Genomic DNA, 17,818 nt, shown 5'->3' with positions numbered 1-17,818 from the left:
TGTGTTATAATTATATTTTCTTTAGTGTAATGACTTTTCTAGAATTTCCAATTGTCTTCTTGAAAAATATTTAAAATAATTCTCCAACCCTAGTTGTGTTATAATTATATTTTCTTTAGTGTAATGACTTTTCTAGAATTTCCAATTGTCTTCTTGAAAAATATTTAAAATAATTCTCCAACCCTAGTCTCAAAAGCACCAGCTCTTTTTTTTCTGAGGAGATCGCTCTCCCAAATTTATTCATCATCTTGCTTTTCACCTGGGCGGGTTGGGTGGTTGGTTGCTCAAAAGATCTGCCGTATGGCTGTTACTTCAGCATTTCCCTGGACTATCCTCCTGGATTGGATTCACTCTCTACTGAATCTCATGGCTTCCTGTTTGTGGTTTAGTGCCTCTTTTTCCCCAGAGTGCATGCCCAAGTTGCTTACTGAGAGATTGTGTTGGAGGTAGGTACATTTTCTGAGTCTTGTGTGTGTGTTAATACTTTTATTCTAACCTCACACTTGATTAATCATTTGGATATAGAATTTGAAGTTGAGCATTTAAAATTTTTTGATGTAGTTAAACAAAAAATTAGTTCACCCATTTCCCCCTTACCCCACATCTGCCTCTGGCAACCACGAGCCTGTTCTCTGTATCTAGGAGCTTGGTTTTTTTCTACTGATTTATTTATTTTTACATTCCACATGTAAGAGAGCTCATACAGTATTTGTCTGACTTACTTCACTTAGCATAATGCCCTCGGGGTTTATCCATACTGTCACAAATGGCAAGATTTCATTCTTTTTCGTGGCTGAGTAATATTCAGTTCAGTATTCACTTTCTTTATCCATTCTTCCATCGATGGACGCTGAGGTGGTTTCCATATTTTCACTATTGTGAATAATGCTGCAGTGAACATGAGGATGCATGTATCTTTTCAAGTTAGTTTTTTGTTTTCTTCACATACAGATACCCAGAAGTGGAATTGATGTATCATATGGTAGTTTTACTTTTGATTTTTCGAGGAACCTTCATACTGATTTCCTTGTGGCAGCACCATTTGCATTCCCACTAACCGTGTACAGGAGTTCTTTTTTTTTCCATATCCTTGCCAACACTTGTTATTTCTAGTCTTTTTGAAAAGAGCCATTCTAACAGGTGTAGGGTAATATCTCATTGTGGTTTTGTTTTTGTTTTTGTTTTAATTTATTTATTTGACGGAGATCACAAGTAGAGAGGCAGGCAGAGAGAGAGGGGGGAAGCAGGCTCCCCGCTGAGAAGAGAACCTGATGTGGGGCTCTATCCCAGGACCCTGGGATCATGACCTGAGCCGAAGGCAGAGGCTTAACCCACTGAGCCACCCAGGTGCCCCTCTCATTGTGGTTTTGATTTGCACTTCCTTAATGCAGGAAAGATGCATACAAAAGATGTAGATTATCTTTTCATGTACCTACTGGCCATCTGTATACCTTCTTTGGAAGAATAACAGTTCAGATCTTCTGCCCATTTTTTAATCAGATTGTTTGTATTTTTGCCAGAGTTGTATGAGTTCTTTATTTTGGATGTTAGCCCCTTATCAGATATAATATTTGCAAGTATTTTCTCCCAATCAATGGGTTGCCTTTCTGTTTTTTGTTGATGGTATTCATTTTGTTTGTCTGTTTCTTAAGGTTTTTTAAAAAATCTGTTTGACAGAAAAAGAGACAGCAAGAGAGGGAACACAAGCAGGGGGAGTGGGAGAGGGAGAATGTAAGCTTTGCACTGAGCAGGGAGCTCGATGTGGGGCTCAATCCCAAGACCCTGGGATCATGACCTGAGCTGAAGGCCATAGATGCTTATCTGAGTGAGCCACCCAGGTGCCCTCATTGATGGTTTTCTTTGCTGTACAGAAGCTTTGTAGTTTATTGTGGTCCCACTTGTTTATTTTTGCTTTTTGCTTTTGATGTCAGATTCAAAAAATCATTGCCAGGACCTACGCCAAGGAGCTTACCTTTTGTTTTTTTCTAGGAGTTCTTTGGTTTGGGGTCTTACTTTCAAGTCTTTAATCCATTTTGAGTTAGTTTTTGTGTATAGTGTAATATAGCACCATAGTTGCGTTCTCTCGTATGTGGCTGTTCGATGATTTTCCCAGGATGATTTATTGAAGAGACTGTCCTTTCTCCATTGTATATTCGTGGCTCCTCTGTCATAAAGTAATTGACCATATATGTGCAGGTTTATTTTGGGCCTCTCTCTTCTGTTCCATTGATCTGTGTGTGTCTGTTTTTATGCCAGTACCAAACTGTTTAATACCATTTAAGTATTGAAGTTGAACGTAATTATTCCTCAAGGTTTTAGGAACATCATTCTGTTTTCTTCTGTCACTTAGTGTAGATGCTATACTGTTGTGATTCTTGTCCTTTTTATTTTTTTTTAATTAAAAATCTTTTTTTTAAATTCTTGTCCTTTTTAGATGACTTCTCCCTATTGCCAGAAACTACCCCCCTCCCCAGTATTCTAAAAGTTCATAGTTTGTTTTGTTTTGTTTTACTAATTATACTGGGTATTTAGTGAGCTAGGGTCTTTCTGTCTGGATATGAGAGTCTCTTAACTCTTAAATTTTTATGCTATTCATTAATTTTTTTTTCTTTTATGTTTTTCTCTTTCTGGAACTCCTTGTTTGTAGACTTTGGGACCTGCTAGATTGATTTTGTCTCTTTTCTCTTTCATTTGGTTGTACTTTGAGATACTACTAACCCTTTTATTGCATTTTGTTTGGATAATTTTTTTTAAAAATTTCTGTAGTTCTTTTGATTCTGATCCTTTTTTATATACAGCAAATTGATTTATAGCTACAGTATCTTTAAGAATCTCTCTGAGGATATTATTTGGGTTTTGGTTTTTTTTTTTTAAGTTCTCTTGTGTTTTTTGCATTATCTCTGTTTTCTCCAGATGTAGGACCTTGTTCACCTTTGGTCTCTTCCTTTTGTTTTAGAGACATTCCTCAAATATCTAGATATTAAAATAAATATCCATTTATATTTAAGAATGGGGGACACAGACAAGCTAATTGGAAACTCTGTGTGCATATGGGGGGCTTATCAACTATTCTTGCTCTCAGTAAATTCAGGCTTTGTTTTAGGTGGTAGGGCAAAGAACTGTCTGCTAAAGTTAGAGGGCCCTCAGATTCCAAACTTTAGGGACTTTCAGCCTTAAGAAAGTCTGGTTGATGGTTCTGAATATAGATTTTAATTTACATATTTTAGCCCTCAAGTCTTATTTCTGTCCTTCATGGTATCTGAGAATGTTGACTCTCTAGGGTTCTGTGATCAAACCAGCCCCATTTTTATTTTATGTCCTTCTACTACCATCATTCTAAACTGCAGCTTCTCTTTGCTCCATATCTTACCATTCATGTTTGCTCTTTGTCTTCCAGAATGTAAAAACAAAATTCTCATCTGCTGTTGGTCTCCTTTCTGTTTATAATGGATTCGTGTATATCACAATTCCTTGTGATAACTCTGTGTGGTGTCAGTTTGGCTAGTCTGTAGTACCCTTCCCAGAGTTCCCTTATATGTTTCTGATTTGGGTGGGTCACAAGGGAGATTTTTGCATCTGACATAAAATATTTATCCCTGGACGACTGAAGAAAGATTCTTACCTATTTCCCAGAAGAGGATATAAAGTCCCTTTTTTGTCCTTGGAGAAATCTTCATTCTTCTAGCTGGTTCACACTCTCTCTTTGACACTCTGTAATTTAAACTCTTGAAATATAAAATTAACTATTATTTATACATCTTATGTTAGATGATAAGGAAGAAAAATCAACCAACAATATTTGACTAATAATATGTATATATTTAAACATACCAAATTAAGGAAGAAATACTCAGAACTATTACAGTTCTTTCTGCAACTGGTCATGTAACTATAGTTGGTATTTATAACTTCCTTCTTCCACTACCCATTTTATAGTCCCTTTGCTCTCAGCATGCACCTCAGGTGGTCCTGTTTTTTTGCCTGGTGGAGTGACCCAGACCTTCATTCCTGAAGGGTCTGGGCTATTGACAAGCCTATCTGAATTGAGTTACTGTAATTTTTTTTTTTAAGATTTTATTTGTTTATTTGACAGACAGAGATTACAAGTAGACAGAGAGGCAGGCAGAGAGAGAGAGAGAGAGGGAAGCAGGCTCCCTGCTGAGCAGAGAGCCCGATGCGGGACTCGATCCCAGGATTCTGGGATCATGACCTGAGCCGAAGGCAGCGGCTTAACCCACTGAGCCACCCAGGTGCCCCGAGTTACTGTAATTTTTAATTGACTTTAATCACAGAACACGGAAGTGCTAAGAGGTGTTCTAGAGGCTCTCCATTGCAGACATAGTCTCCCTTATCCTCAGTAGTGCAGTAGTAACCCAGTTTCTCCTTGCAGCTCAGGGCCACGTCACCCCCAGCCAGTACAGTAAGTCCCTTCTTTGCCTTTGATCAGAACCCAAAGTAGCCAGGTGGCAGTCTCAAGTTGAGTTTAATGGAGTTATTGTTGTGTCCCCTGATGAGAGCATTCCTCCCTTTGATACTAAAAGACTTCTAGACCAGCAAAACCTGATGGCTATTCCTGATAGGGTTAGGAGATAAATGTTTTATCCGAAACTGAAATTTTTATTTTTCACTGATTTCCCAAGCAAATAAGAGAAAAACTCTATCTCATTAAAAGCATGAAAGGTATCACCATCGGTTGATGCCTAAGCCAGAAACCTTGGAATCATCCTAAATTCTTTTGTTATCATTTTAGTCTCACCTGTTAGAAAATCCGATCCATTTTACCTTCCTTCACATCTCTCACTTTTATCTCCTCTACATCCTCATGTCAGTCACTGCCATGGAACAGGCTTCACTTTCATTTACCCAAATTGTAGAAACAATCTACAAAAAACTTTTCCCACCTATCCATCTGCTACTTTTCTGCTAGGGCAGAAAAGATTGCTAGGGCAATCTTTTAAAAATCCGACAGTCTGTAGTTGGCTCTAAGTCTCATTAAGTAATTCCCAGCTTCTTACCCAGCTGAATTAATTCATCTATGGTAACAAACCCACAGTCACATGCTTTAATAAATTAGAGGTTTATTCTTTCGCAGCACTTATGTGACGGCTGTCCATTGTCAAGAGTCCAGGTTCCTTCTAATTTGTTACTTTTCATCCCTTTGTGTATTTTCCTTATCTGCATGGTCCAAGATGCTTCCCCACCATGTCAGAGCCAGCATGAAAAAGGAAATATTGAAGAGGAAGATGTGCCCTTCCTCTTATAACCCAGGAAGGTATAACCAGAAGAATGCGCCAGTCATTTTTCACTCTCAGCCCATTGGCCAGAACATGGCTACAAGTTCTAGCCGCAGGAGAATTTGGGAGAGTCAGTCTTTAGTTTGGTTAGCTTTGTGTCCAACTAAAAACGAAGAGACTTAGTTACTGAAGAAAAAGGGGGAATGACTACTGGAGGAGCACCAGCAGTCTCTGCACAAGGCATACAAGGCCTCCTGGAGGTTGATTCTTGCCTACTCTTTACCTTGTCTCTTCGTTCCCTCCCTTTGCACTCCTTTCCTGGCTGTCACCTACTCTGGCTCCTCTTTGCTGCCGCCATGCTGAACTGTTTGCAGACATGCCATGCTGCTGTGTGTTTCTCTGCCTTTACTCACAGTGCTTCCTTAACCTTTGATGCCCTCGCCACCCATTTCCCTTATTTCCAATACACTCTGTTAGCCTGGCCTCAGAGAATTTGTCTTTCCAGACTTAATGTCAGCATCATCTATTGTATAAAGCCTTTATTGCATAGCAGCCCATAGCCCCTTAGTCTGGTAGAAATGACCATCCCCTCCCCTGTTGCCTTTGTTAAATGCAGATAGACTTCTGTCATTGTACCTCTGGGCACTTATTTACACTTAGATTCTCTTTCTCTTCAATTGTAAACCCTTTGAAGGCAACAGATGACATTTTATTTGTATATCCCTTGGATGTACTATAGTGCTTGGCAGGGGATGTGCACTAAAAATTTACAGAATGAGCAAGTAGGTCCATAACAGATTTTTAGGGCCCTGTCCAGACTTTAAAATGTCAGGGTGCACTCCTAAAATACAGCTGGCTACTGTCTTTTTGAATTTTTGTCAGTCCAGATGATACTAGTTCCAACAATATTTATAATCATCCCTGATTATAATAGTAAGCGTTTCCTATTTAGTTTTTGGCTGTATTTTAATTTTAAAAGTATGCTCAGAATTAGCTGTGGCATTTTTTTCCCATTAAAAGTGAGTGGACTTTTTCATCTGTTAAGTCACAATGTTTATATTTGCTTTTTAACAATTTAGTGTATCAGTGACTTGCTGCGGGAGATGTTTTGAAGTGAATTATAATACTGACGTGAATTCCAAAGCCTGTCCTGAGACCTTCTGAGCACTGCCACTTTAGCATACTGACTCTAGGTAGATGCCTCAGGATTTATATGATGACTGAAAGAGTCATTTTTGTAAACAGATTCTAAGGCACGATTGCCTTAAATATTCTTACATGGAGAATATTTTTTTCTGCTTTACTGTCTTGAGTAATATCTTTTGTTTTACTTGTAGATTTGATGGTCCTCGAAGATTTGAGGATTTAGGGTCAAGGTGTGAAGGACCGAGACCCAAAGGGCCTCGTTTTGAAGGAAATCGCCCCGATGGGCCAAGACCCAGATATGAAGGTCACCCACCAGAGGGCACTAAAAGCAAATGGGGAATGATTCCCCGGGGGCCAGCATCTCAGTTTTATATTACCCCCAATACGTCCCTCAGTCCTCGACAAAGTGGACCACAGTGGAAAGGCCCCAAACCAGCTTTTGGACAGCAGCATCAGCAGCAACCTAAGTCACAAGCAGAACCTCTTTCAGGAAACAAAGAACAATTAGCAGACACCAATAGTAACCAGCAGAAGAATTTTAAAATGCAGTCAGCTACATTTTCCATTGCTGCAGATGTAAAGGACACCAAGGCGGCTCAGTCAAATGAGAATCTAAGCGACTCTCAACAAGAGCCACCTAAAAGCGAAGTCTCGGAAGGGCCCATAGAGCCTTCTGATTGGGACCAGAATTCTCAAAGTATGGAGACTCAAATGGACAAAGCCCAAGCTGTTACTCAGCCTGTATCCCTTGCAAATAAACCTCTACCTTCTCAATCTGCTTTTCCCTCAAAACCAGGGGGGATGGAGGGAGGAGCAGCAGTGACAACGTCATCGTCATTAACTGCAGATAATGATTTTAAACCTTTGGGTATCGGTCTGCCCCATTCAGAAAACAGCCAAGAGAAGGGGCTGCCTCGGCCAGATAACAGAGATAATAGGTTAGAAGGCAATCGAGGCAGCAGCTCATCTTACAGAGGTCCTGGGCAAAGCAGGATGGAAGACACACGGGAAAAAGGACTAGTAAATAGAGGTCGAGGCCAGGCACTCAGCCGTGGCCCAGGGTTGATCAAGCAAGAAGACTTTCGTGATAAGATGATGGGTAGAAGAGAAGACAGTCGAGAGAAGATGAATAGAGGAGAAGGCAGCCGAGACAGAGGGTTGATGAGGCCAGGAGGCAGTCGAGAGAAAGTGCCAGGTGGTCTGCAAGGCAGCCAGGACAGGGGTAGAGCTGGCAGCCGAGAAAGGGGACTACCTCGAAGGGCTGGCAGTCAGGAGAGAGGACCACCTCGAAGGGCTGGGAGTAGGGAGAGAGTACCACCACGAAGAGCCGGGAGTAGGGAGAGGGGACCACCTCGAGGGCCAGGCAGTAGGGAAAGGGGACTGGGAAGACCAGATTTTGTTCGTGACAGAGGTCCATTTAGACCAGAACCAGGAGATGGTGGGGAAAAAATGTATCCATATCACCGAGATGAGCCTCCTAGGGCTCCATGGAACCATGGAGAAGAGAGAGGGCACGAAGAGTTCCCATTAGATGGTAGAAATGCTCCAATGGAACGAGAAAGACTTGATGATTGGGATAGAGAAAGATACTGGAGAGAATGTGAACATGACTATCAAGAAGAAACACTAGATCCATATAACAGAGAGGACAGGTTCTCAGCTCCACCATCTCGGTCTCATGATGGAGATAGACGAGGCCCTTGGTGGGATGATTGGGAGAGAGATCAGGATATGGATGAGGACTACAACAGGGAAATGGACAGGGACTTGGACAGGGATGTGGATCGGATTGGAAGACCCATGGATATGTATGATAGAAATTTGGATAATGAGTGGGACAGAGATTATGGGAGACCACTGGATGAACAAGAATCACAGTTTCGTGAACGGGATATTCCATCTCTTCCACCTTTACCACCCCTCCCACCTCTTCCACCTTTGGATAGATATCGGGATGATAGATGGAGAGAAGAAAGAAATCGAGACCATGGGTATGATCGAGATTTTCGTGATAGGGGTGAGTTGAGGATCCGAGAGTATCCAGAAAGAGGAGATACATGGCGGGAAAAGAGAGATTATATCCCTGACAGAATGGACTGGGAAAGAGAACGGTTGTCAGACAGATGGTACCCATCTGATGTGGATAGACATTCCCCCATGGCGGAACATATGCCCTCCTCACATCATTCTTCTGAAATGATGGGGTCGGATACAAACTTAGACTCTGACCAAGGCCTTGGAGGGGTAATGGTTCTCAGTCAGAGGCAGCACGAAATCATTTTGAAAGCTGCACAAGAACTGAAAATGCTTCGGTAAGTTGACTACTTAAGATCATTTCTTTTAGTCAAAACCACATGCAGACTGCTCTTTTAAAGTGATGTGATATATTTGAATGGAATAATTTTGCTTCAAGTTCTTATCTTGTAATTTTAATTTGTAACCTGGCCATTCAGTGCTGTTTTAGGGTTAGGATATGTATTTAGGAACTGTGTTAATTGTAAGCTTATGTCCTGAAATGTGAAAATTTGGTAGCCACTCTTGGCTTTTATAGATGTGTTGCGGACATACCGTATACTTGTGCATGTTTCAAGTGTCAAACTTCAACTGTCCAGTGCTCTGGACTTTACAGAGCTCATATGTAATACCTTCCCCCACCCCTCCCAGGAGGCATTTTGTTCTTTGGTATTAGATCTTATAGACTTCATATTCGCTAATCTTTGATAAAACTTTGGAAAGTGCTGTAAGGTTTTTCTCTGCTGAAGCCAAGAATGGTTTACCTGAAAGTGTCCTCAGATTTGTCTAACCATTGATACTTTCTTTCTGGGGTGTTTTATCTTTCCTTATAACTAGAAACAGATATCTCTACTTGAGGATGTTACTTGTTTCTGCATAATCAAATATTTTCTTTGTGAAGTGGAGACTAGAACTTGGATTTCTTGATTTACAATCACCTATGTATAGGGATCTACGTAATGCTTCCCAGGTAGTTGCAATAAAAATAAATAAAATAAAAAAGCTAACATTGCATGCTTACTATGTGCCTGGAACTGTATTGAATACTTTGTATATATTCATTTAATCTTTAAACCAACTGTATTGTGAGAGGAGAATTTAGGAGTCATTGATAGATTGTAAGCCTTTGAGTAATTTCATAGGAATTAACAGTGTTTTGAGAAAATAAAGTAATGGTTAGGTTTTGATATATCCCAGTGTAGGGATATATGTTTCCTTCATTTTTCAATTCTGGTCTACATTTGTGGATTATACCAGTTGAAATTATAACTGCAGCTTTATGACTGGAAAAGTGTAATGAGGAAAAGTACCTGTAGGTCCAGATGAAAGATCTGGTACCTTGGGCAGCACAGGAGATTTCTGTCTATAGAAGATACTCTCTGAGAGATTGGACGCTTCCAGATGACTCATGAAGAAGGTGTGAAAACATGCTAGAGAACATTTAGTTGCTACACTGTTCAGTTTTAAGTTACAGACAACTTTAATTTAACCCCCACTGTGTGTGGGGCACTGTGCTAATAATTTAGTATATATTATCTCAGTCCTCCTGTCTTAAATCCTTTTATCTCAAAGGCCTACAGAGATAAGTAGACGCATCCGCATCCATATCCTCGCTTCACAGATGACACTAAAGCTCAGAGAGGTTAAGTCCACTTGGCTAATCAGTGGCAAACCCAGAATTTGAATGCAGTCTGTCCAGCTCTAAAATCTGTTTTGTTCATGGAGAGCACCAAGCTGATTGGTGTTAGCAAGCTGCCAAGGTTTCTTTCCTTTTCTTTTTAAAATTTCCTTGTCATCCATTATTGCTTTATATGGAAATGCTGGATAAAAGGTGCTTCTTCTTCACCATCTTTTTTTTATAAAGCTCTTTCTAGGCAACATAAACATAATTAAAATATATGAAGGTGATGGGTAAGAATTGTCATAGTTGGATACATGTAAGCTATGTTGTATTGGTGTACAGTCATGATATGATTTATATGAGGCAAAAAATAAACGATATTGACCCTTATTTTGTGTCTATTTGAGTCACTACACCCAATGTAGGGTAAAAGGTCTGAAGAGGTTATAGTAGATGTTACACCTGATTAAAGTAAGCATTTTAAGGAAAAGTTAAAAAAAAAAAAAAGAATTTGACCAGAGATTTGAAGAAAAGCATAAAGAGTTACAAAATTACTCTTTAGGAGTATGAAGTGTCATTTTTAAAGGTATAGACTGACATTTGTTCTCACTGTACACAGCAGGGCCTGTAACTAAAATGCCCACAAGAACCACACAGGTAACTAAAATGAGTAAAAGTGGGCCAGTATAACTGGGGTATGGTGAGGAATGTGGCAGACTGCTTCATGTAAAGTGGACAGCCACTACTCCACAGTCAGTTCATTGTTGACATGAAGGAACGTAGGCCCATTGTTACCAAATCCCTTTAAAATGTGAATTTATATGTGAAATATCTTGCTTTGTAAATAATGGCAGCTAATTCAGATTTAAAAAACTGATGTGAAAGCCAAATTAAAACAAAAAAATTTCTAGGCCATATTTGGCCACCATTTTGCAACTTCTAGTCTAGAGTCTTGAACAAAAAATATAGCGAGAGAACTTTTTGTTCAATGAAAGAAACACATGACAAGTAGATAATATTTTAGAATAGACTCATGAGGCAGATTGTAGAGTCTGCCCTTGAAGATCCTTGAATACTTTGTAGTCATTTATAGGTTGTAGATGACAGGTCAGTTAGTTGTATAAAGGCAAGAGAGTGTTACCCTGCAGGTGCTCTGTGGGCACTGTAGAGGGTTTTAGAGCAAGGTTTTTAGGTCTCTTTTCTGTTCTGTGATAACAATTGTAGTCACTTAGGAATGGAGTAAACATGCATTAATGGACCATGGCAATTTTATTTGTTCACAGGGAGCAGAAAGAACAGCTTCAGAAGATGAAGGACTTTGGGTCGGAGCCACAGATGCCTGACCATCTGCCGCCCCAGGACGCGAGGTTGCAGAACGCATCTTCAAGGCCTGGAATGTACCCGGTATGGGAAAATATGTGCTCAGGAAATGAAGGTGTTCCTGCTTTGTTTCTATGTTGTTTGATTTTCTTCTGTTGTAGTGAGTGTAAAATTTCCTCTAGATAAAATGTAAATTGGGGGAAAGTAAAAAGCTAATGGTAATTGACCTTTGAAAATCTTTTAAGTGTGGTCAGAAGTATGACAAGTGCATCTTTTCCCTAGGTTTTGTTAAGTACACCAAGCATGCCTGAGCTACATGGCTTCATGATCACAAAACTGTAGAATTTTCCTAATAATCTCTTTTGTTCAAAAAGTCCTGTTTTTCATCTGGGCAGTTGCAGGGGCTCCCCGTGAACCTTGTTCCTGTGAGCCTCCTGGTCTCCCCACCTCCTTGGGCTACTGGTTCCTCAGCTATGGAAGGGATCAAACATCATGCCCCAGTTCAGGCGGTAAAGTTCTGTTAAAGACTTGTTTGATCAAGTTCTCCCTTTGTTTTCCATTCATTTTTGTTGTTTGTTGTTTTTACCTTTACTTACGCCAGTGATGGGCTTTTGAAAATGTTGTCATGCAAATAACTTTATAACAATACAATGAGAGAAAAAAACTCAAACCATTTCATGAGATTAACTCTTCATTTTTCAGTGTTCCCTTTCATCCTGGTCTAACAAATAAAACTCATACATAGTTGTTAACACCAACGGCCACCATGATTTCACCTCTCCGTGTCTCCTGTCCCGACTTGTGTGTGCATCCATCAGCTTCCGGATGTGTGTCCTTTCGCTCAGGGTATTCAAATCGGAGCTCATTATCATTCTCCACTAAACTTGTTCTTTCTCCTCACCATCACCCAGTCGCGCAATCTGGAAACCTGAAAGTCAGCCTTAACTCTTTCCTTTGTCCTGCCCTTTCATCTTCAGTCATTCTGTTAACTGATTTTACTACCTTTTTAATATTAGTCAGATGCACTGTCCTGCACTTCCCCACAACCTCAGTCCTAGCCTTCGTCAGCTCTTGCCTAGATTATTCCAGAAACATCCTCGTTCATCTCCCCATCTCATTCCCCTCTGATCCACTCTCCATTCTGCTGCTAGAGTAATTATTTTACTGTATTTTTGAATCAAATTTTGAAGTATAGTTTACATGTCATAAGTCATTTTAAGCCTACGTAGGCTTGAGTTTTGACAGATAGAAAGAAGAACAGAATTTCTGTTACCCCCCCCAAAGTTCTCGAGTGCCATTCTCTACCCCTCTGCTTCACTTCAGACAGCACTGATAGGACTTCTAGCCTGATGGACATGCAGAAACATAAACCTCACTATTCCCCCATGGCTTTCAGGATAAAATCTAGAACACTTTATGTTCTTCCTGAACTGGCCTGACCTCCGCTTACCATTACTTACCATTACCATCACTCTCCTACACTCTGCTTTTCTTCCACATGGAGCTTCTTATGACTCGGCAAGTGTGCCAGGCTCTTACCTCTCCACCCCTTTGCACATGTGTGTTGTTTTCTAAAGCCAGAGTTTCTTTTCTTTCTCTTCTTATCCCCTTCTCTACCTCGTTCATTCTTGTTCATTTTTTAGAGCTCAGCTCTATCTTTTCCATTTGTGTAAGATGGTTGCCTTCACATGTACCCCTGTAACATCTTGTACAAGCCTCTGTCATAGCCATTATCCTATTGTAGTTTGTCTGTTAACCTTGCTAGTCTTTCCTTTTAAACAGAGCTCATGGGGTGCCTAGATGGCTCACTCGGTTGTGTCTGCTTAACGGCTCAGGTCGTGATCTCAGGGTCCTGGGATTGAGCCCCACTTTGGGTTCCCTGCTCAGAGGGGAGTCTGCTTCTCCCTCTGCCCCTCCCCCTGCTTGCTTGTGCACGTTCTCTCTCTCAAATAAATAAAATCTTAAAAAATAAGAAGAATCATCATCTTAAATTCCCAAAGTGGGATACTTCAGTTACAGAATAAGGACATTTTTAATGATTCCTGGAATACAGCCAATAGCTTTTAAAAATAGTTGTATAACATGTATACTAGAGCCTTGCAAGTGTCAGCTACTTAATATTTTTAGTAGATTTAATAGTTTTAATAAGATATTTTAATATGCATTTTTGATAATTAGTGAATGTGAGGTTTTTTCCCATATTATATTTCTTCTTGTAAAAATTCTGTTTTGTTCTTTACCCATTTATCTCTTTGACTCTTGAGGTTTTTCTTAGCAATTTATTTTATTATTAATGTAGTTATTCTTTCTTATGTAAATACTGTAGGGATGTTTTGTTTTTTGTTTTTTACAAATGTATATATTGCTTTCACTGTGTAGTGTGAAGAAAACATTTTCTATTTTATTTATAGACATGGTCCCAAGAGTTCTTAAGATATTTGAAACAGGACTGGATAGCTCCAGACACAATAGTTTTTGTCTTATATTGGCATTTTCTTCAAGTTTAAAATGCCATAATTGAATGTTTACCCTTAGATAGTAACCCTTTGTCTTTAACTGTAGCCTGTAGTGATCTCTAGTTAAATAACATTTCTTGTGTATTGGCCAAATCCATTTGTTACTCAAAAAGTTTGTTTTTTGAAGTACAACCCATCCATGAGTAAATATGTAAGTAATATGTGTTGTTGGTTGGTCTCTATAAGGTCTAAAATAGCTGTCCATGAAGAACAAACAAACCAGAAACAATGAACTAAGAGAAAAGTGTAGTGAGCATTTGAATCAAGCTTGCGAAGATTAAAATAAAAATTTGACAACTGGGGTTCAGTACTGAGTAGATAGGACCTGTCAAGAGGTTCCACTGTCTCTTTAATACACATTTCTGTTGACATTTGGTGATTGCTTTGGGAAAACCATTGTAAACATTGCACGCTACAGTGGCACTCCCTCTTGGGGAGGTTATCAAATGTCCCACTAACTTTCTTTGTTTTTGGTGTTTCCTGGTGTTAATGTTGTATGTTGGTACCAATCTTGCCACAAACTACTCTTGTCAACCAGACAACTGAATAGAAATGAGGAGGCTAGCTAGAGTTTACTTCTGTCTCTGGAAATTCACTCTTTTTTTTGTAGCAAGAGGTCACCAGAGTGAGAAAGATAGTTTATAGCAGAGGTTCTTAGCCAAGGGGTCAACGTCAGAGTTATTCACAGAGGTTTTGTTTTTAACTAATACTAGGCTTATCCGCTGTGGAAATTCAGTAAGTGTGGGGTGGGCCTGGGACATTTATATTTAAATAACTAAGTCCCTAACTTTTCAGGAAGGAGAAAAAGAGGGTGGTACATTGGGGGGAGGGGATGATAATGTTGAGGACAAGGTTTGTTTGTTTGTTTGCTTTTTAATTATGTTCAGTTAGCTACTGTATAGTACATAATTAGTCCTTAATGCAGTGTTCAGCGATTCATTAGTTAATGCCCAATGCTTTTGAAGTGGGTATTTTTTTTTAAGATTATTTATTTATTTGATAGAGATCACAAGTAGGCACAGAGGCAGGCAGAGAGAGAGAGAGAGAGAGAGGAGGAAGCAGGCTCCCCACTGAGCAGAGAGCCCGATGTGGTACTCGATCCCAGAACCCTGGGATCATGACCTGAGCAGAAGGCAGAGGCTTTAACCCACTGAGCCACCCAGGCGCCCCTGAAATGGGTATTTTATTTATTTATACTTAAACCTATAAACCAACCAGTCAACTGGTACTATTATCATAATACATTAAAATACAAAACATCTTTCCACAAATACTAGAATAATGAACAAATTAGGAGTTATAGTAAAACAACACAAGGGGCAGAGGAAACCCATGAAGCACATTATAGCTTAGCACTTCACTGTAACAACGGAGGTTATTAACAACTAAAGCCTCACAATGTCAGAAAATACAAATAATCCTTCATCACACACCTTTGTATTTTTTTTTTAAGATTTTATTTATTTATTTGACAGAGAGAGATCACAAACAGGTAGAGAGGCAGGCAGAGAAAGAGGAAGAAGCAGGCTCCCCGCTGAGCAGAGAGCCCGATGTGGGGCTCAATCCCAGGACCCTGAGATCATGACCCGAGCCGAAGGCAGAGGCTTAACCCACTGAGCCACCCAAGCGCCCCACACCTTTGTGTTTTTACTTCCAATTCTTGAGATTAGATTTTAGAGCCTAAAGATATCCAAATTATCACTGCATCTAGTTATCTATAGCCAGAAGCATGCTATGTTGTGCATAGCAGCCAATGCTACTGAAACCTCTTTGATTAGACTCCATTTGTACCCCCTCAGTTGACACAGCATAGTGAGAAACAGAATATCAAGGCAGAGATGCAGGACCCTAAAAGACAGATCCTAGGAGATGAGCCCAAATTGAGATTGAATAATATACTCATCGTCACTCATCTTCAGGCTGTACGTTTAGAGTCATTTGAGAATAAATCCATTCTTTGCTGGGTGCTAAGTTACTTAGCAGTTTGCTGTATTACTCTATGGCTTCCCCAGCCGTTTCTAAGATAGACTCCACATCACTGACCAGAGTTGACTAGAACTGGATCTGGAGCTGCAGGGATTCTTCTCCACAGTTGTGGAGCTGGTTGTTCCAGGCCTGGGGACACCAGGTCTGACTGTTGCAGGGATGGTTGCTCCCTATGGAAAGGTTCTGGAAGTGTTCATCAGTTATCCCTGGTGACAGGAAGAGAAGCCTGGGTGTTCTGTATTTGCTGATCTGTCCTAAGTCATGCCGTTGCTATTTGGCCAATTGTGTTTCTGGCACCTTTTACATTTCATTCTCTGTTTTTGGGACCATGTCTTAACGTGCTTGTAGCTAATGTTCGGAATTGGGAAGTCCTTGGATCTGCTGGGAGATGGAGGTATTTCTGTCTCTGAAGTTCATCATTGAGTATATGTAGTTGAATCTGAGAGAACAGGGTTCTGATCTTCCGTTTCTTGGCCAAGGCCATATCTTCCTTCTTCGCTGTTCTCGCCTCTATAGAAGTGGGTAGTAGTTTTACTCTGGGACTGGTGGAAGAATCGGGCTGTCCTGAACAAACAGATCCACGGAGGGAGGAAGAGGAGAGATGGTCTCCATGTGGGGTGTCTCAACAGATGACATTTGCAAGGACGCATGATTTTCTTCAGGCCTGTAAATCTCAGGCATTGGAGAAGAGTCCCTAGAATTGGGTGCTTCAGGGCAAGGCAGACATTGGGGCTGAGCTGGATCCATACTCCTATTACTGAGTTGAGGGTAGAGGGAAGAAAAAACTAAGAGTGAGATTGTTTGTTTTAAGATTTTATTTATTTTATTATTAGAGAGACAGAGAGAGAGAGAGAGAAGGCAGAGGGGCAGAGGGAGAGGGAGAGAATCTCAGTCTCTGCTTACTTCAGAGCTTGCCATGGGACTTAATGCTACAACCCAAGATCACTATCTGAGCTGAAATCAAGAGGGTTTGCCCGACAGACTGAGCCACCTTGGCATCCAAAGAGTGAAATTGTAAGAAAGGCCCTGGGTTTGTGTATCTAGGTGGGAGAGCTTAGAGAAGTAGGAAGATCTCCAGATGTAAGAATATCAGACAGGATGAGGTGGGTCACCACTGCAATAGCGAGAGCCAGCCAGCCCAGTCTAGCAAAAGGTCGAAGACCGTTGTTTTTCTTTTTCCTAAATAACCTAATTGAGGTACTTACATAACAAAGAATCTACCCATTTTCAGTGTGTGACTCAGTGATTTTTAATAAATTTTACCAAGCTGAACAATCATCACCATAACGCAGTTGTAGAACATGGTCATTACCCCAGTTAGATTCCCTTTTGCCAGTTTGCAGTTAATCTTCATTCCTGCCCCAGGTTCCAGGCAACAATTAATCTACTTTTTTTGACTCTCTAGATTTGTCTTTCTGGGCATGTCATTTAAATGGAATCCATACAATATGTGGTCTTTCAAGTCTCTTAAGTAGCCTCATGTTTTCAAAGTTCATCCATGTTGTAGCGTGAATCATCACTTCATTTTGTTTTATTGCCAAGAATATTCTGTTGTATGGATATACCATGTTTTGTTTATCCATTCACCAGCTGATAGACCTTTGGTTACTGAATAATGCTGCTATGAATACTTGTGCAAGTCCCTAAGTGGATATTCTTCTCTTGGATAGACACCTGGGAATGGAATTGCTGAGTGTATGGTAAATTTATGTTTAACCTTTTGAGCAACTATTGAGCCATTTACCAAAGTGGTTGCACCATTTTACATTCCCGTTGGCAATCTAAGAGTGTTCTTGTTTCTCTGCATTCTTGGCATCATTTGCTATTGTCTGTTTCATTAACTACAGCCATTCTGCTGGGTATGAGAGGGTATCTCATTATGGTTTAATTTGTATTTCCCTGATGACTAATGGTGTTAAGGATCTTTTCAAGTGCTTATTCTGGTATCTTCTTGGAGAAATGTCCAAATTTTTTGCCTATAT

At 40.1% G+C, this 17,818-nt stretch overlaps 1 protein-coding gene and 1 pseudogene across 2 annotated transcripts in view; one reads left to right on the top strand and one right to left on the bottom strand.

Annotated features, from left to right (window-relative positions):
- Positions 1 to 17,818, top strand: part of YLPM1 (YLP motif containing 1) — a 76,866-nt gene that overhangs the window by 23,340 nt on the left and 35,708 nt on the right. For both annotated transcript variants that reach the window (XM_059373737.1, XM_059373738.1), the window contains exons 5-6: positions 6,572 to 8,692; positions 11,298 to 11,418. In XM_059373737.1, the coding sequence (XP_059229720.1) occupies positions 6,572 to 8,692; positions 11,298 to 11,418 (2,242 nt within the window). The remainder of the gene's footprint in view (positions 1 to 6,571; positions 8,693 to 11,297; positions 11,419 to 17,818) is intronic.
- On the bottom strand, positions 15,823 to 16,583 carry LOC132029202 (homeobox protein NANOG-like; annotated as a pseudogene).

The sequence above is a fragment of the Mustela nigripes genome, chromosome 13, assembly GCF_022355385.1.
Source record: "Mustela nigripes isolate SB6536 chromosome 13, MUSNIG.SB6536, whole genome shotgun sequence".
NCBI classification, from domain to species: domain Eukaryota; kingdom Metazoa; phylum Chordata; class Mammalia; order Carnivora; family Mustelidae; genus Mustela; species Mustela nigripes.
Note: the sequence above shows the minus strand (reverse complement) of the source record. Positions and strands in the feature narration are given on the sequence as shown.